Source organism: Python bivittatus, unplaced genomic scaffold, assembly GCF_059951505.1.
Source record: "Python bivittatus isolate LINGU-HERP-01145 unplaced genomic scaffold, Pbiv_v1 ctg000340_np1212, whole genome shotgun sequence".
In the NCBI taxonomy this organism is placed as follows: domain Eukaryota; kingdom Metazoa; phylum Chordata; class Lepidosauria; order Squamata; family Pythonidae; genus Python; species Python bivittatus.
Window position 1 is genome coordinate 18,126,954 of NW_028277056.1, and position 20,965 is coordinate 18,147,918.

A 20,965-nucleotide genomic window follows, 5' to 3' on the forward strand; every position below is an offset into this window, starting at 1 on the left:
TTGATAAATACAACCCTACGAACAAAAGGTCTCTTGGGGTCCTCCATGATTTTTAAAAGTGGGAAGGGGTCCTGAGAGAAAAAAGTTTAAGAAACACTGAACTATAGGATTCTTGTCGTTACTTACAGATTTCAGCAATCCCACAATAAGAGTTCTTTTTAGGACATTTTTATACTCTGTAGCTCTTATTTTGAAATGCAGTTGGCAATAAACTGGTACTTAACCAACAGTTTCAAAAGAAGCGTGCAGTAATTTGTCTAGAGGTGAATTAAAGTCTTCAGAACATAGTAGATGGAATCCTAAGTGTTTAAAAGTTTAAAAAACAAGTTAGAAAGATGAAATCATACCAGACATACCTAGATTATTCTTGCAATGAGCTGTACATAGACTGTCTTTGAAGATGGTTTTGATGCTTCCATTGGTTAAAAGCAGATTACATATATACATTAATTCTTCTGTTATTAAGTCATTGCTATTAAGTATTACTTTGTTGCCAACCTCAATTCAAAATTCTGCTTTTGACCTTCAAGGCTCAGAATAAGCTGCTAAATCTTTATAATGTTTTCCATATGAACCCAAACCCAAATTAATTTCAGAGCCCCCAGTACTATATTTTACCAGAGTACATTCTGTTTTCTGGAGATCAGAAATCTAGTGGATAAACATGGAAGACAAAATAGGATCTTTTCTTTTATGGTGTCACCCTGAAACACTTTTCTGAGAGGTCTGACCCATCTTCATTGCCCTCCAGAGAGTCTAAGGATGTTGTACTCATGGGTCCTGTGGACGTTTCCACTAAGTTTTTCATCCATTATAGTCTGTTTTGATGTTTTACATCTCAACACATCTGTGCTTACTGATTTATGCATGCCTTTATCTGATTTTAGATAGAACAATTAGGTATAAGTTCTTGATTATTTTAATATTCTCAAAAAAATATTCCTTTTACAGTAAGAATCTTCCAGGCAGTCATATCTTGTGTCTGACCTGGTTCACACCGATAGAAAACATGGTTGGCTGAAGACATCACACCTGGCAAAGTTCACACATCATACTAAACCATAATAAGCTGTATTGGTTTGGTTCAGTGGGCTATGTCAATCCAGTCATTGCTCTGGATTTGTCCTGAGGTTAGAAAGTTGTAAACTTTTCTGGACTCTGCAGCAATTCCAAGTCTATACTGGGGATTCTAGTATTAATTTTTTGTGATAATTTTAATTTATCATTTACCATTTTGTTATTTGTGAATCCGTTCGAGTGATTAATGAAAGTCAGCTTATAACAAAGAAAATTCACCAGGAATGTTTAAAAGAGAAAAACACAAGGGGGGGGGGGAATCAACAACCCTGCCTTCTCCTACTAAGCAACTCCTTCAGTTAAAAGCCACAAAATGTGTGACACAATGCGAATCTGGGTGAAAAGGTGGGTGCCCATGTGTATGACAGATACCAGGGTGCTGGGCTGCATTCACACAACACGATTCACCTGGGTAGTGAATTAACCCATTTCCCAGATTTGCACAATACACTAGCTAAATTAAGAGAGCCACTTTGGTCTAGTAGTTATAAGGCCCCAGGCTAGAAGCCAGGGGACCATCGGTTCTAATTCTGCCTTAGGCATGAAGCCAGCTGGGTGACCTTGGGCCAGTCACTCTCTGGGAGTCCTAGGAAGGAGGCAACGGCAAACCACTTCAGAAACCTTGCCAAGAAAAGGGCAGGGGCTTGTCCAGGCAGTCGCCAGGAGTCAGCACTGATTCGAAGGCACCCCCCCCCCACGACCAACCCCCCCCCCCCAGCTAAATTATGGAATTACATAACACACACCACGAAGACAACCCCAAACAAACCGAACCACCAAATTTAGGCTGGAGACAACGGATTAAACTCCGGATAAAGATGTGCGAGCCCAACTTGGCAACTGTGAGATGTGTGGACTTCCCCTCCCAGAATCCTGGAAGGGGAAGTCCACACGGCTTAAAAGCTGCCCAGTTGGAGCAGCAGTGTTTGAGCCCCTCCCTGGCTGCCACCCTGTCCCCGCGCCGCGTGCTGGCCTCTGCGCCGCCGCTCCCGGCCTCTCCGCCTGCCTGATCGAGGTGGAACCGGCCCGGGGCCCGGCCGTGCCCTTCGCTCTCCGGCGGAGACGACTGCAGCCGGCCGTGGAACGCGTCTCGGTTGCCACAGCAGCCACCGGCGGCAAGACCCGGGCGCCGACCGGGCAAAGGGACGCAGCGCGCAGCGGCTGCAGCGGCGCTTCTGCAAACGGCGTCCGCGGGTGGGCGCGCCGGGAGGGCGAGAGAGCCAAGAAGCCAAAATACACTTCTGGCCCGGAGGCGCGGGGTGGGGGGAGAGGATGAGGCTGGCCTCTTGCTGGGCTGTTCTGTCTCCAGCTGCAAATTAAGCGTAGTCCGCCCTGTTTTAGCTATGTTGCATTCCTGCAAAATAGCTCTTAAGCTACTTGCGCTGCGTGGAAAGGGTTTTATTTTTCTTTTCAGCATTTCCCCCCTTTCTCCTATTGCTCTCTTCCTTATTTCCATTTCTTTCTCATTAGGTTCCCTTACAGGTCTCTTCTTAAAACCGATACTACGGTATCGTTATTAGTATTAAATATACATTTAGATGATAGACAGACAGACAGACATAGATAGAGAATTTATATTGAGTAGAATTTGTAGATGTGAAAATAATCAACCAATACTTAAGTGAAAATGATCAGAATTAAGATAACCCGGAGATTCTGTTCTCCCCTTGTGGTCAGAATAAGAGAAAGGATGCGGTTTAATCTTCTTCTACTGGTTGTAGAAAGGATACCAAGCAATAGATTTTAACTTTACCCTCCTGATAAATTTCCTGCTGAAAGTTCTTGTACAAACTCATCGGGCATTTCTTCATAGTTTAAAACGTTACCTTCTCAGCCATGAGAATGGCCACCTATTTTTTTAAAGAAAGATTAATTTCCAAATATTAAAATTTCAGCTCTAATTTCCCATTTGCAGTAAATCTTAAATATACATAAATGAAGCTCCAATAGCATGCATGCTTTTTTTTTAAAAAAAATGATCTCATCTAGGTTGTGAGTTGGATTCAGAAATAATTATGCCTAGACCCAAATAAAAGTAATTTAGTCACGAATGACTTGTCCAGTTGATTTCAGTGGATCTAGTTTAAGCATGGTAAATTTGGATCTAACCCAGTACTTTTAAGATCTGCCACCCAAAAAAGGGGTTTAGTAAAGAATATCAATAGCATAACCACCTGATCAACTAACTTCCAAAATCAGAATATTCATGCAGAGTGCTAAGCCATAATACAGTGTGTTTGGTTTTTCCTGGCACGTTGTGCATACTCAGCCAATTATTCAACAAACCACATCTCAGTAAATTCAGGTCTCCTTCAGTAGGTAACTTGGCTACTCAAATTTGCTTTTGAGAAAGCAAAACATCTGATCAGGCCATCAAAAAGATGCTGCTGATACTCAGCCACGTCTATGACAACTGAGGTTTATGAGAAGCCCTATTGAGATTACTGGGGATTACACAAAAGCAATCTGGCACAATGCTATTATTTGGAAATAAGTGAAGTTTGTGGGGCTGATTTTTATATACTCAGGAATGGGTGAAATTGACTTACAAAATGGATTTGCACAAGGACTCTCCAAGCCACGGTTGCCACCTGCTCTTCAAGCACAAGTTGTGAGTATGGGAAGACCCCCCAGTTGCACACCAAGTCCTTCTGGAGTAGCACGACTATCCAGGACCAAAGATGGAAACACTCCAGATCCAGTGACCCCAAAATTCACAGCCACCCAGTCTGAGCCTGTCCTTCCCCATCCAGACCCCACAGCTTCCAGACACTGAGAGAACCTGCTTAGCCAACCAAGGGTTGAGATATATAACTCAGACGCTTCCAGCAGATGTTAGACTGCATGAAGTGGGGAGAAAATTGAGCCCTGAGGCATCCTACAAAGCAAGGATGGAGGGCTAGACCTCTATCCCCGCCCCATCTCCAACTGGAACTAGTTCTGGAACTGGAACTATTTTAAGTTTCTGGGTGTTACCATAAAAGAGGACCTGACCTGGGGCGCTCATATTGCAGCCTTGGTTAAGAGGGCCAGCAGAGATTATACTACCTGAGACTTCTCAGGAAACACCAACTGAATGAAAAACTGCTGGTGACCTTCTACCGCTGTACCACTGAGAGCATTTTAACCTACTGCACCTGCGTATGGTTTGCTAACTGCACAGTGGCAGATAGGAAAGCGCTCCAGAGGGTTACCACCACTGCCCAGAGGATCATTGGTTGCCCTCTCCCCTCTTTGGAAGAACTTTATAGTTCCCGCTGCCTTAAGAAGGCTCAAAATATTCTTAAGGATCCATCCCACCCAGGACATTCTTTTTTTGAACTATTACCATCTGGCAGACGGTACAGGATAATGAAAACAAGGACCAATAGGCTGAAGAATAGCTTCTATCTTAGAGCTGCAACTACACTGAATTCTATCGTATAGTGCAGAATTAATGCAGCATCAGGGGTTGTGCAATATGGAATGTGAAGGTTGTGTTATATGTGTTTTATGTGTGTTATGTGTTTTATGTGTTCTATGGTTTTTATATTTTTAAAGCTGCACTGGGGTGGCATTTAATTTCGTTGTACAAGTTATTGTACAATGACAATAAAGATTTCTATTCTATTCTATTCTATTCCTGGAAGGAGAACTACCATAACACCATGCTTTCCACTCCCAATCCTGAGCCAATCCAGAAGGACACTATGATCGATGATATGTATATTCTGTGTGTTTGTGTGTATGTATGTATTATGTATGTATGAATGTATATATATGTGTGTATGGCCCAAGGTCGCCCAGTTGGCTTTGTGCCTAAGGCAGGACTAGAACGAACAGTCTTTCAACTTCTAGCCCAGACCATTAAGACAAGAATGCATATACACACATAAAATGAACTTTGCACTAGAGTGAAGGTTGAAATGAAAATACAATGGTTATAAAAAAAATCTTTAAGAAAAAAATTGAAAAGTAGGTAAAACAAATAAAAAAAATAAAAACTGTTTTAAAAAAACTATTTGCTTTAATTCAAAATTTATTGTTTGATTTATCTGTCTTGGCAATCATTGACAGAGTTCTATACCATCTATAAAACATTTATGCCAATTTTCCCTCAAATTATAGCTTGGTGTAATTTTATTCATTGTTTCCATAGTTCTTCCCATTTTTCCAATATTATTACTTCAAAGAAGTTTTGCTTCCATTTTATTATACAATTTTTAATTTGTTCTGTTTCCATGTCATATTTAGTAACAATTTGTAAATACATCCTAATAAATTATCTTGATTCTGCATAAGTATTTAAAATTCTCTCAACTATCTCAGGTTCCCTCCTTCTTAAGTAACTTTTTATTTTTACAGTTATTTGGGAATACATTAACCGTGGTAGATTCCTTCCTTCATTAAGCAACTGTTGTTGTATCTTTAGTTTATTTCTTGAGTCCAGATTTATCATATTGGCATATGTTATCAGATCTTTCTTACTGTGTTTGTCCCTCAAAGTAAAAGCATTTGATGGTGATAGTATTATTGAAATCATTGGACTTATCCTTGCTTTTAAGGAATTCCAAATTTTTACAGATTTTCTTATAACACGTCCCTTCAGATTTTTGCCTTTTCTTTCCTTATACCTTAAATACCTGTGAAGTCTACTGGCTAAGTCTACTCCTTTTGTAGTTGATATTCTGCTATTAGGAAATTTTATCCATTCTGTCATCCACAGTAGACATCTTACTCTATAATTCAAATTGTAGTAGTAGTAGCAGTAGTAGCAGTAGTAGCAGTAGTAGTAGTAATATTATAACAATAACAATCTGAGATTGGGAAAAGCTAGTCCACCACTCTAAGTCTTGCCAAATTTTGGTTACCCTTGGTTTTTTTTCCCCCCGCAATTCTAAGCTGCCTAGAGTCATTGGGAGTCAGGTGGCATATAAATTTAATCGATGATGATGATGATGATGATGATTGTACAGTCAGCCAGATGTTTAGACTGGATTTGGCATTTTTGTCTACCTATTGAGTCCTTCCCAGGGACCTGGGATAGGCTGATGTTCAATAATATTAAAGGTATCGTGGCAGGATATAAGCTGTTCCAAGTAAAGCTGCCTTTTGCAATGGACTGATGGTAGTTTTGTGAATGACAATGCATTTTGTCAGTGTTCAAGTGGTGCTCCAGATGTTTTGGGATTGCACCTAAGGCGCCTATTACTATTGGAACTACCATTGCTTTCTTTTGCCACATTCGTTCTATTTGCTTTATATTTGGTGATTTTCTCCAGTTTTTTCTCTTCTGTTCTGCTGTCTCCAGGTATTGCAATGTCCACTATCCAGACTTTTTTGTCTTTCTTATCAACAATGGTTAAGCCTGGGGTGTTGTGAGGCAGGTGCTTGTCATTATTACTTCCCATTCCATATAAATCTTTTAACTGTTCTGGAATTTGAATTGATGCCATTTGAAGTAAGAAGTTTATCTTGGGTAATTCATTCATTTTTATTGTCACCATTAAGTCCTAGCCAGGAAAGTTTTAAGTTTTTCCACCTTTCAAGATCTTGATTCATTTCTTTTCATAATGATTTCTAATGGTTTTGAAGTATGCTCTTACTAAATATTTCACTGGATCTTTTGTTATCTCACAGCCAGTCTGTTTTTTTCACAAAATTTTCTTCCTCGGAAGTTAATTGCCTTGCTATTATTTTTGTTTTCTTTTCATTGATTTTATATCCAGAAAAGCTACCAAAACCTTTGATCACTTCCAGTAACTGCTGTGTGGAACTTCGCAGTTCCATAACTGTTAACACTCCACGATCTGCCTAAGTTTCATCTTGTATTCCTCTCATTTAATTTTGATCTTGATTATTTTTTTCAGATCTTGTTGGCCAAGACTCCTAGAGCAATTACAAATAATAAAGAGGAGAACTGACACCCTTGCCTTGTGCCTGAAAAGCTTGCAGACCATGATCAATGATGCAGAAGTTCACCAAGAGATCAAAGAAGGCCAGGATGGATGCACTACGCCCATCCCACTCCAGCCACAGATCTTCCATAAGCGCAACCAGTGCTCTCTTGGTCCTGTGCCTAGAACCCAAATGGAAGGGATCCGGGTGATCCATTTCTTCTAGAGCCCTCTGATACTGCAGTCTGACCACCTTTTCAACAACCTTGCCCCAAAAGCTCTTAATCAGTGAATAATATCAATAAAGGTGATTTTTCTTGTGTGTGTTTGTGTCCATTACTGGAAACATTTGTGGTAAACATGTACAGTGCTCACGCCTGCACTTAAAAATGGGATATCTGCCTAAAGACCACAATGGAAGGCCAACCAGTATGAGAGGTTGCATAATGACAGTGGCAGAGGATAGCCTTTAAAAATACAAGATCCCTGTGCCCCAACATAGACATGATAGGAGCAGACATAAATCAAGAAAACAGGAAAGGTCAGTTTATCTATTTATTTATTTATTGCTACAAAGATCTAAATATTTGGGACAGTTTTACTGAATGTAAAAAAATCTATTTCAAGAATTCTGTTAATTAAAAACTAAAGAACTATACATAAAACAGTTACTCAAATATATCTGAAAGGATTGCTTTCCTTAAAGCTGGATGGATGTCTGTTCTGATGATCCAGTATTAGCCTATCATAGTACAATTGGCCCACAGAGGCTAATTCTGTTTCCATCAGTGAAAAGAAAGTATGTCACATTGAATGAATCACATTCATTCAAAACTGAAACTTTAATTCTGATTATTTCAGTGGAGAAGATTTTGACTTGCTTTCTCGCTCCAAATTGACATTGAAATGAATGAGACCTGCAGCCAAATAATGTTCATGTAGTCCAGTGGAGAGACATCCCCGCTTTTACCCATTATGTTTGCAAAGTTAAACGTAATTAAGTTGGTCTGCCTTGTCACTGGTGCTCTACAAGGTATTTGCTATTTTAATGGCGTTGGCAACTTTAAAAAGACACTCCCCCCTCAGTTAATTATGAGCTTTATGCAGCCAAGAATTTGGAGTATTTGAGTGAAACACGCCATCGTTTTAGCATGGCCGCTTAAAAGAGTTATTAATTTAAAATTATGTCTAGGAAGCAGGACTGAACCAATACTATCCGGATCTATGACTGACAAAACTTATTTTCTTTGAGATAAGTAACCACCAAGGACTGTTTGTATTATTAAAAAGTACAGGTAAGTAATTCTGTACCTACCTACCCAGAAGGTAAGCTCAAATGAGTTACTCTTAAGTAAATCAATACTGAATTACAGCCTTACCTGGTATTTCCTGTGCACGAGACAAAACAATATACAACAAAGCATTTCTCCTAAGTCAGAGGTTGCTTTTTAGTTTCAGTCAGATTACATCTCTGTAAAACCTTTTTGACGGTAGGAAATTATTTGGCTCCTTTGAACCCGCACTTAACTACTGTGGTTGCTCACTTCCATTACAAGCTTCAAGGGTTGGCAGATTCATGCAAGCTTTCATTTCCTGTTAATGGGAAAGAGGTCTAGTCACCGAGCAACTTCAAAAGATGTTCCTACTCACTGTGGAGTGACCTAATTTTTAGAGCCTGTTGGGCAACTTTTGGGTAGGTGCGTGTTTTGAAATCAAGACACAACTTGCATCCATAACACTTGAGACCCACAGACAGATTCACTAACTCAGGAAAGCTGTGATTTCACCTGTCTACCAGGCCATTTGTAGAGAATGCAACTTTCATTTGCGTGGCCTGCAAAACGTGCTAATCAAGCTTGCTGAGGGAGCTGCAGTCCCAGCAGACCTGGACAATAGCAGAATGGGGAAGACTAACCTGGATTAGAAATTCAGAGGGGGAATGGGTATTCTGTCCATCTATGTCTCATTGGGAACTTTTGTGTGTGTATGTGTGCACGCAGATGAATGTGCCTTCAAGTTAGTCTTGACTCCTGGTGACCACATGGAGAAGTCCATGCAGTTTTCATTTTTGGAAGAGATTTGCCACTGCCCTTCTCTGAGGGCCAACCGCAAGTCACTCAACAGTTTCTCAGCTTTTAGTCTAGTGCCTTTATCTATAACCACCAAACTGACTCTCGATATTAAGAGCTAGTTGCTTTATAATCCTTCAGGCTTCGTACTAAGACTCTAATCAGCAGCTAAGAGCTGTACAGGGCCCTTATGTTTATGTAGCTCTATCAGAATTATAAATTCCTTGGCCTGGAAACTCATCTTTAACTCATCTTAAAGTGCTAGGCTACTTAACAGCAAGTCCTTCACAAAAACATCAGTACAATAGCCTTGATACAAACAGCTCCTTATTTAAAGTCATGCCAAGACTTTTTTTTTAATGGTATAAAAGGAACCTGTCCCATTTATTCTTCCCTTAGCACTTTTTAAAGCCATTTGGAAAGGCTAATTCTTCTCAGTTAACTTTACATCAAAATCAGCACTTTCCAATCTTGGTTTGCAGACGTTACAATTCCCATTATCTCCTACTTGTACTGATCAGGGATGATGGGGACTGAGTATAATCTAACATCTGAGGACTCAAAGTTTGGAATTATTGTTTTAAATAGTAATACTGGCCTACCTTAGAGAATTGTTGCAGGGATAGCTGAAATACATCGCATGGACTACTTTGAACACTTGAAAGTCATCTGAATATGACTTCAAACTACAGATCAGCATAAAGATGCATGTAAACAAGTTCAGAAGAGTTTTTCCATTACAGGTAGTCCTTGTTTAGCGACCACAATTGGGACCGGCAACTTGGTTGTTAAGTGAAGCACGTTAAACCACATTAAACTCAATAGTGCCTATGTTCTGTGTAACATTGTTTTGTAAATACTTATCTGTGCCAGATTTCACACCTTTAAATGTCATTAAAAGTATTGCATCACTCTTGCAACACACTAGGATCCCATTTGGCACCATTTACTTAAAGTTCTTCCCTAGAAGGCGTTTTCCTGTGGTAGTTGCAGACAAGTCCTGTCATCAAGCTGAGGTATAAATTCCATTCCATCCCGTATTTCAGGTTTACTGGCTTGGTGCTGAGCATATTTCTGAAATAAATAAATCTGTTTAAAAGGAACTGAACAGTGTGTTATTCGAAACAAAAAGTTTTCCGTCTTTTTCTATCTGAATCTTCTCTTTAGCCAATTATTCCCTACGCTGGACATTTTTTACTTAATAGATTTTTTTTTTTTTTGGTAAACCAGTGGTTTTGCAATCCTAACTACAGATCTTAAGAGAGTAAACATCATTAATATTAAAGAGACTTCCTTCTGACTAAATTAATTTAGGATTGTGATTCTGTCGGATTAAAAAGCTCTCAGAAATTCATGCTTATATTTTTTAGGCATTCTTATTATTTCCAACTCAACAGAATGTGGGAAGGGAATTACATAAATGGATTGTGGCTCTGTCTATCTGCCCATCAGCACGAGGTGAGAGCTAAGGCAGTGAGAAGGCTGTGGCCAGGCAGTGGGGGTGAGGTGATGTGTGGGCTGTGCCAGCTGACTATCATTACATGTAGGGAGGTGGGGGCTCTAAAGGTCCATCCACTTCCTGACAGATCTTCAGGAAAGTTGCCACCTGCAAATTCCTCAGCATCTGAGGATAGCAACATAACAGCCCACCTATCAATTCATAGAAAAGCCATTACTAGGAAATTGAAAGGAAAAAAACCTACCCTAATGAACTGAAAGATAAACTGGGCTCTAAAGTGCAAGTAATCCTGTCACTGAAATTCTGTAATTTTATCTTATTCCCTTTCAATACATCTGGTTAAAGAAAACTCGGTGAGTTGCTGTCAGTTAACTACAACAGCTTGGAGACAGCAAGGGCAGTGAGTTGGCCCTGTTCAGCTGACTGTCAATGAACCCAAGAAGGTGGGAGCTGAGATGCGAGCGGGCTTTGGACAATGGACTGTCAGTGCATATAGAGGTGGGGGCAACAGACATGGGCGTACTCTAGATAGTGACCATGTGGAGGCTGTGGTGGATCGCTTGGTGGATCTCCAAGGACACCAGTGCCTAAGAGTACACTTTGAGAATCCCTGCCTAGATGTTGGTAGTATATCCTACACTAGGGTACCTGCTGGAATGGTGGCTGAAGGAGGGAGGACCAGAGGGGTATGCTGTGGCAGAACATTAGCTGAAGGGAGGAGAGGGAAGGATAAGTGCTGGGAAGATGGGAGGGACATCTTACTGGGAGCTTCTGACAGAAGGAAGGGAGAGAGGAGGTGATACATAGCAGACTTGCCCCACTCATTCTGTCTGTATTTTAGTTTGCCCCAAATCTGGAATCACTAAAGCATTCCAGGGTCTGGTTCTGCCAAACCATGGCTGATCCAAAAGAGTTCAGAAGACTCTCTGGAATACAATGGTTTTGCTGGGTTTAAAACAAAACATTTCCCCATTTTGTGCACATCCCTTTCTATAAATAGCTGGATGCTCTCTGTCCCCTGCATAATTTAACCGCAATATTAAATCTACCAGAGTATTCTTTCTTGTTAAATTTGAATCAGATCGTGAGATTAAAAGAAGTCAGAGTCCATGGAAGAAAGAGAGGGAATGTACTATGTATAGTTAGAAACAGCAGGCCGTAGGCATTTGCCTGAACAAACCTGGAACACCTTGAAATAGTAGCAATAAAACCGGTGAGGCTGGAGTAGTTCTCGTGCAGCTTTCTGCCCTTCCTTAGCAATTTTTTTGACCTCTTCATCATTTTCCTGAGAAACAGAAAGCAATGACTCATGCATCATATACAGCCATACTGTACTTTATATAAGCCAATGTGATTGGATTCGTTCATTGCACGAATAAAACAAAACATTTTATAGCTTAGTGTGATATGCAGAGCTATTGTTGAATAAAATATTCAAAGAGTCAAGCGACAGGCTGAACTTGGACAAGTAGAACTCTGTTTACTGAAGTAAGCCATTTCTTGTGACACACGATACCCACTGAACCACAAACGAAACAACCTGGATTCACACAATACACCACACTAGAAACAACGTTAAAAAAATAATTTCATTAAAAGTTTTAAAAAGAAAATAAAAGCTAATACAAACTAATAAAAAGAAAGAAAGAAAGAAATCAAAAAGAAAGCTAAAAGTGCAAGAAAGGAAACAAAGCAAAAGAAAAATAGAAAAGAAAGAAAGAAGTATAGCAAACTAACTCTGTCCCTTTTTAAGGTGGCTGCACTCAGTGAGAAAAGGGTTTTAGCAGAAATGCTATACCAGAGGAGCTGCTGTACACCTAAATAATAGTGTACATCACAACATATTTATTATTCAAATTTGTTACAGATAGTCCTCACTTAACAACCCTAATTGGGACTGGCAACTCTGTCACTAAGTGAAGCGGTCATTAAGCAAAACATCACGTGACCACCCTGCTTAGCAACAGCAGTTCCAGCAGTCCCTATTGCTGTCATTAAGCAAATCCCAAATGGTTGTCAGGTGAGGACCCAACCTGATCCAACTCATTGCCAGGTTGGTCCCTCCCAGCCCCGAGCCTTGGTTCTTCCAAGGCATGGGACTGCCTCACCTTCAACTCTCCCCACCCGCCTATCTCCTCCGCAATCTCTGCCCTTTTAGCCACCCTGCACAACATGGCTGAGATGAAGAGGCCGCTGTATTCCACTGCCATCACCCTACCAGCAGACCTTCCTCCCTGTCCTCCTCCTTGGTGCAATTGTTCTTCCTTCCCTCCACTGGGCTTGCCACCACCACCGAGGAGTGCTGCCTCAAGCTGCACAGTGTGTCAAGCAGCCCCACCACAGTGCCACAACAAGCAGCCCCAGAGTTGCGGTGTGGCAAGAAGCACCTGCCTAGGAGCCCACTTGCTGGTGGCTTACCCAAGTTGGAAGCACCCTGCATCCCTTGCCTGGGCCCATCTTGCCCATGACTCCACTGCCACAGGAGCAGTCTTCCAAGAGCCATGCCTCCTCGAGTGGCCCTCGCACCCCGGCCTGATGTCACTGGCGTGAAATTAGAGTAGGGGAACAGAAACAAATAGGCCCCAGAGCAGCAAGAAGCCCCAGCACCATGGTGAAAGATTGTCCTGGCCAGCAGTGGCGCACAGTGAGGTGCAGTGCAAAATACTGTCCTGGCCAGCAGGGCCCCGAGACCTTCCCTTCCTGGCAGGGTGGCAGCACACAACTCCTGCCTGCACTCTGTAGTGGCCTGCGGGACATTTCCTTGGTGCTTCTCCTGCATGTGGCCAGGATGGTGAGCCTAATGGAGGGGAAGCAGGTGAAGACGATGATGAAGGTCAGGTGAGGGGGTGATGGCAGCAGCAGGGTGTGACGGTTGTAAGTTCAAGGACTGGTTGTAAGTCGATTTTTTCAGTGCCGTTGTAACTTTGAATGGTCACTGAATGAATGAACATTAAGCGAGGACTACCTATTTAGCTGCCAACTCCAATGGACCCTGGGCAACATACAAAACCAAAAAAACAGTTAAAACAATTAAAAACATAGAACCACACAGACAGTCAGACTAAAACAATCATAAAGGCAACAAAAAACCACAAAGGAGGCCTAAAAATAATTAACCTTAGGCCTGGGACCAAAGCCAGGTTTTAAGAGCTTTCCGGAACCCCAAGGGATAGGGTGTTGTCCCTATCTCTGGGGAGATGCTGTTCCAGAGGGTGGGGGCTGTGACAGAGAAGGTACTCTTCCTCAGTCCTGTAGGATGACAGTGTTTAATAGAGGGGACCTGGAGCGCCCCTGCTCTACCGGAACATACCAGGTGGGCAGAGACAATTGGAGACAAGTGGTCCCCCAGATATCCAGGCCCTACGCCATATTGCAATGTTAGTTCCAGTCCTTTCATATTTACTTCTTCAACTTCAAAGGTTTAATTTGAGTTGCTCCAGAGCAGTAGTCAATGGGACTTTTAACACAAGTAAGGAAAGGAATTTCATAATCTGGGGATGCTAACATGCTGTCCAAGCTACAGCAAAGTGTACAAACAGGTCCAACTTCTCTCACACAATTTTGGTTACTAAGAATATGGCTGTAATTGTCTTTTCATTGACATAATCATTACCTATTTATATGCTACGTAGCTTATGAACAGTCTATCCCTGAAAAAAGAAATAGGTTTTAGAAGACAGAGAACAGCAGCTTTAGGAATATCTTTGTCTTTAGTAATTCAAGTGCTATCTTCCAAAGGTCCCATGGTCTTTTATCTGGATAAGGTAAAAGTATTCAAACTGCAATATTTAGAAATAAGTGTACACAAATATCTCTTAGCATATTAATGTCACTAAGCTACATACTACCTGTTTTGATATATTATAGTTGTGAGCTGCTAAGATGTTGTTTCATTTTCCAACTCCTTTTTCTCATGGGAAGGATAAGAGAAGATATTTGTACTTCTTCAACACTGTCTACAGCTAGACAATGTTATTTCACCTTTCCTTTTCTGGCAAAGATGATTACCTTGGCCCATCTTAGTTTTTCTATCAATTCTCCTAAGTTTCTTTTAATTGGTATATAATGGCTCCATGGTGCCAGCTCCTTATAGAAGTGCTCGTAGTATTGAGAATCCTGCTTAAATATAACACTGTCACCCAGTAAAAGGTATGGGAACTGGTAGGCTGCAACCGTGCCATCTAAACCCACTTGGTATTTATACTGTGGAAAAAGAAGGAGAAAAGAGGTCAACAGCATTCGCAAAATGTATTTTGACTCTGAACTATACTCTGGCCATAATAATTGCACAATTTTATCAGAACGTTTCTTTTCTGGACTTCTGCTACTTTTTGCTTTTGGTAATCAAAAAAAAAAAGCATAGGAAACTTCCAGAAGCCCAATGAACTTTGCAAACTTTCTTTCACATCATAGCTAGCAGACTCCCTGGCCAAAGATGATGTGTTTGGGTGGTGCAGTGATCCAGATTGAGGAGCACCTGTTGACAACCGCTTCAAGAAACTGCATCTTTTCCTGGGCTCCAGCACAATCCCATGGAAAAATTCATTTGATTTAAGGAAGTGTTATCAAATGCTAGGTCCATACCCACATACATGTCAAATCATCTTTGTGCCTTCGAATATGGATCATTATACACCCCTATTCCTTCTATCTGAAAATATGGGGGCCTACAGAAGCAGTTGTTGAAGTACCATCAGAAGAAGCCAAGAGAATCCCAATGTATTCAGGGTAGTCTTCCAATGACATGAGATGGAAAGGAGGTGGCTCACAGACAGGTCACATATTTTAAATGCACATCTCTGGTTAATACTATCACTAGTAGCAAAAGCACACTACTTGTCAGCGTTCACAGTCTGAATTATATTATATAGGAGTATGTGGATGATTTCTCCAAAGAAAATTAAAACATAATTCATATGGCAGAATCTCAACATTTGCTTATATTGCTTCATATGGACAGGAAGAAATGACCCGCCACAGATTCCTATGATAGGTGCAAATAAAAAAACATACGAGGATGTGAGAGTCAAGGAGACCCAGCAAATTATACAGTGCACAAGATATGGTAGGCAGCACAATAATAAATTAAACATATGTTCAAGACAGGAGTTCTTGTAATGCTGAACTGGTTCTCAGTCAGATTTCAAAGGGAAAAATATCAAAGACTCTTGCCTCTTTCTTACAGGATTTAACAAGGGCCAAATAAGGGAGGTAGCATACCTTAAAAAAGTCAAAGAATCCCATCAGTGGAGTCTTCCCCAGATCCTTCTCCTTTTCTTTGAAGAAGAAATAACTTGTTATTCCAGCATCTATTAGTTCTGGATTTTCCTTGGAGAGATGCACCAGCTGAAGATGTTCTTCTCAGCTGTCCCAATCCCTAAAAAATCCACGTTCTGCTTTGTTGTCCCAGACAGGTCCTGGAATTAACAGATGAAAGGATAAAGTGTGAAAGGAACAGAGGTAAAGCACAGAAAACTTAAGTCTTAATGTTTCAATTTTAATAGAGGCACATATATTGGGAACCAGATATGTTTTTAGAGATAAAATAGACATTTGAAGGAAATATCTTTTTAAGGGTACTGTAATAGGTGAGATCTCGCAAGGTAAGTTAGGTGTGTATAGACTTATGTGAAACAGGAGTCATTCTTCTCTGGAAAACACACCATTTTATTTTCACATATTCAGAGGGTTAACAATTGAACTTGGGAACCAGTTTTACCAGTCTGAACCAGAAGGGTTTGTGCTGATCAGCTGTGAATCTGCAGCAGAACCAAGCTTGCTCCTGATTTTTCAGCTTAAAAGTAACTTGGACTTTTGAGGAGGCTGGGAAGAAAATAATCAGATTGGTCATGGAATAATTTAATACAACTTGAAATAAACACAACAAAAAGTGGACAGGACATAAGGACGACCAAATTGAGAAGAAAGCTGTGGTTTATGCAGGAGGCAGGAATATGAACTCCATGAAGAGTAAAGACCCAAGAGAAGCTGACTTTGATATACAGCAGCAAAACAGAAATGTGAGTCCTATATTTCTGTTCAGGAGAACAAGCAGGGATGAGAAAAAGGTGGATTTCATTTTACCAATACATCTTTTCATGATTATCACAAATTTTTGCAAATACTTGACTCCCAAGTGTAGCAAAATCATCTCTCCCTTTCACTTCTACCTTGAATTTCTTGGATTAAAAGTAGAACGCGTATGTGATCCATACTATTATACTGAATAAACCAGGAAGCATAGCCCCTGGCTTAGGTTGTATGTGGCTCAAAGTCTTTTCTTCTCTTTTCTTCCAATTGTGCTGTAAAAGTTTATTTATTTTTACTCATTTAGAAACGTGTATGGCCACTTATCTTATACACGATAACTCTAAGCAGCTGACAATAATATTAAATAAAACCCAACTAAATAAAACAAACAAACCTCGCAACAACATTGCATATCCCAAACATAGCGCCGCAACATCATATAACCTCCTCATGCTCTGACATTTGCTGCGTTCGCTTCTATCCTAGCCCAGACCCTGGATGAAGAACCAGGTTTTCTAAGCCCACCAAAAGGCTAACAGTTTGTTGACAATGATGGCCAGTCCACAGACCATTTCCTACCATTTGAGAAGGCAACACATAAATGCTGAAGCATAAACCTCAAGACAGCCATAAACAGTGAAAAATACTCAAAATATAATCCAATTCCTTCCCCAAACTCGGGAACAAATGGAAAATCCTGGTCTCACGCACTTGAGGGGTGGCTCTGTTCCCTGCAGCAACTCACCCAATCCTAAGAATAGCCCTAGTCACCAAAAGATTAAGACCCCTGAAACAGTCTAATATTTCTTCCTTGGATATTTATATTTTGTAGCCAGAATTTTCTTTCTTACAGATTTGTTAAAGATAATCCATAGCTAACTACAGCATTCTACTTTCTCTTCAAGGACACTGTTTCCCTCTTACCTCTGTTTCCCTGAACAGACAAGTCATTTGTGACACCACGCAGTTTCAAGGGTTGAATGTGTGACATCGTAAGTTGGAAGGACTATATCTGTTGTGTCTATGGATCCACACCATGAAAGGACAGGTAGAGGACTGGGTGTGTCATTCGCCTTCCGATGTTCAGCAGGCCAATCCACAACATTAAGATAGAATTCCACATCAGGGAGATGAACCTAAAATCAATGGATCGTTGATCAAATATGCTGTCTATTATCCAATGTCTGACTTAAGCTTCCATGTGTTGTGGTTGTAGTTACTGACACTCAAGATATTTGTTCAGGGAGTAAGAGAGCCAGGTGGCATCATGGTTAAGGTTTGGGGTAAGGATTGGGGAGACATAGATTCAAACTCATTCTCAGACATGGAAGTTTACATGGAACACTTTGGACCAATCATTCTTTCTCAGCCCACCTCTCCTCACAAGGTTCCTGTTGTGGAGATAAAATGAAGAGAGATCCCCATCCCTTGAACTCTTGGAGGGAAGGTGGGATATAAATTCAACAAGCAATTAAATAAATGAGGCATCAAGTTCCCGCATATGCCTAAAAGGCCAGCTAGGTATTTTTCTGCCACAGATGTCCTTGGGGTTTTCATCTGGAGTATACAGCCAGAAAAATGCTTTACTTTTTAAACTTTGTTCTACCACCATTTCTTTCTTTTTAAATATATATATATATATATATATATATATATATATATATATATATATTCCACCTCCAAAGAATGCTTCTGCTTTTTAAAAACATATTTAATGTTGGTTTTATAATACATTTACAAAAGAGAAAAAAGAAAAAAAAATTGGAAAACCATTGCAAAGTTAAAAAGAACTTATAAGGTAGTAAGCCTCTTACCTATATCCACTACCTGACAGCATAAATACCGCAGTCCATAATGCTGAGTTTCTTCTATCCTTTCTGGTCCTAATTCAGCTAAGAAGACTCCTTTGTGTATATATTCCTCTTGTATCACTTGCTGACTTAAGAACCAGAGGTTATATTAGATGGAAATCAAAGGATGGAATGTATCTGTGGATATGCATTTAAATGAATATTCCAGTATAAATGAGGATGCAGATTTTAATGCCATTTAATTTTCCTCCTCGGTCTGATGGTGGAAATATTTGAAATATGGAAACAGTCTGGAGCCATATCTCTGCATCAAATTCAACAGGATATTGAAGAAGGTATTATTTCTCGCAAATGAGCTAGACAGAGCAATAACAGCTGAGTTCTTCAACCAACCTAACACCAAGCTATTTTTTGCAACTGGAGTGAATAAATTTCAGCCAGTTTATGTTCTGGTCTAAAATACTTAGTTCATTTGCAGACTTGGCAGTGGGGACTCCAATATAAGAGTTTCCCAATATCAGACTTTCCCCTTCAAAGTCTGTCTCTGAACTTGAAGGAGGAAACCTGACCAAGCCTAGGGGATGCTAGCCAAAAATAATCTTTTTCTTAATATCAAAGAGGCAACATTAGTTGAAAAATGTTGTTGTGGCATATAGGAATATTCAATGGGTTGAAATATTGTTGCATTTGTACACATGCCTATTACAATAGACATTAATAAGTGAGTACCGGTAGGGATATACCTTCCTTGCCAGTGACAAAAGCATTTCATCTGAAAACATTTTGAAGTCTGTGTACTTCCCCATGGACCAACGATAAATGCAATTATTAAGGAGTGTAATGAACTATGGCTCCTGTATTTTGGCCAAATCTCCATGGGACTTCATCAAACATGTGCTAAAGATCAATGCAGCAAAGTCCTTAGTAATTTGAGATTCTTCTGATGGGCATGATAAAATATTTTCCCAAATCTGAGGATCTTCTTCTGGACTTTCACAATATTCATGATAAACTGGACCTGAAAAAGGCAAAACACTTTATGATGTTCAGAATAGAGGTTGATGCATTACGGTGATTTCTCTTTTCAAGGAGGTATGTAATTATGTAAGACTTTAAATCACTTAGAACAGACAAGAGCCTGATTATAAATATTCAGACTTAGTAACTCTCAATTCTAAATTTTTGGAATTATGCACCCACAACTTAAAATTATAAATGAATTTAGCAGGATTGGAAGCCCGGCCAATTTAATAGCTATTCCTTGAAGATAACTATTATAAAATATTCTACAAAGCAACCATGCTCTTATATAAGGTGTTAAAGGTATCCTCTATTATAATACTTAACAATAACTCTTCATGTTGTATAACTCTGTCTTCTTCAGTCTTATGCCATTCCAAATAGGATAGAATACAACTCTGTTCATCCCCATCTAAATTTGCATGAATCGAAAAAAGGAATGTTCATTTTCAAGAACATTATTTTTCTTTAAAGACCTCCTAACAAATCCATACTGAACACTCTGAGAAGAAATTTTTTGCATTTAACAACCAATCAGGTCCTTACCCTTCAAAATATAAGGAGACTGAGCTATGTGTACATCACAATAAAGGATTTCCACTTTTAACCCTTCCTCAACACTTCCATAAAGCCAATATTGCATTCGAAAAGACCCATCGTTCCTGTCTAGAAGCTGCGGAACATGGTCTGGATTGTTTCTGTTGGGGAGATTAGTTTGATTGTCACTTTAAACTGCGTGCTTCCTAAGTTGGAAAAAAGGCAGAAATAACTTTAGACAATAACATTATTTGATTTAACTAATATTCAACAATATATTGGTTCTGAAAATGAGGTATCAGAGAGGCTGGCAATATAACATGCAGGAGCAAAGGGTGCCAACAGAAGTCTCGGCAGATGCTTCTTTGTCTCCTCCATGTAAAATTCATTTAGAAATTGATGGAATCCAGTGGGGCTAATAACACCTTATGAGCTCTCACACAAAATTGCCAAAGTCAGAAAAGTGCCACAATTTCATGACAGCGTGCATGGTGATCTCCTGCAAGATCTCAGCATTTTTTAAACTGGCTTAATTCCATGTGATCGTGCGAAGGAATTCTGCTGACCTCTGAGATACTGGACAGCCATCAAGCCTGATAACCATGGTCAGAATTAGCCCATAATTCCCATTTAAAGTCAGCTAAGCCAGTGACCATCACATCTTGGAATTGGAAAACCCATAAATTAACTATGCATGTTTTTTTTGTTTTGGTTTGACTCTACTGTCCCCAAGCTCTAGGATAATGGGAGGAAGAAAGAAAGCCACTTAAAAATATGTGAAATATAAGCAATGATCTATGATATTGAGGGCATCAGAATATTTTGCAACTCTCTGTTGGTTAATTCACTGTGTACAAGGTTTAGAAAAAGGCAAAGCTTTCTTCACCTAGGTTATCTTCTTTCTGAAATAATATTTTTTTATAATTAACATCTTTTATAGACATGCTATAAAAGATAATTAAACAAGAAAATAGCTTTCCAGATGAAGCCACATATCTTCCCACACATTCAAAATTAGCATTCATGCCATCATTAATGTGTAAAATATGCTCTGTCTCGTTTAAGTGTCCCCATGAAAGGTCTACT

At 39.9% G+C, this 20,965-nt stretch overlaps 1 protein-coding gene across 1 annotated transcript; it reads right to left on the bottom strand.

Moving 5' to 3' along the window:
• Positions 1 to 9,486: 9,486 nt before the first annotated feature.
• Positions 9,487 to 20,000, bottom strand: POGLUT3 (protein O-glucosyltransferase 3). Its single transcript, XM_025168882.2, is given in 11 exon segments — positions 9,487 to 10,018; positions 10,020 to 10,096; positions 11,662 to 11,766; positions 14,490 to 14,684; positions 15,702 to 15,898; positions 17,436 to 17,479; positions 17,481 to 17,647; positions 19,066 to 19,156; positions 19,158 to 19,233; positions 19,236 to 19,340; positions 19,889 to 20,000. Coding segments are annotated over 11 exon segments (1,200 nt in total). The 5' UTR covers positions 19,986 to 20,000; the 3' UTR covers positions 9,487 to 9,972.
• Positions 20,001 to 20,965: the final 965 nt, after the last annotated feature.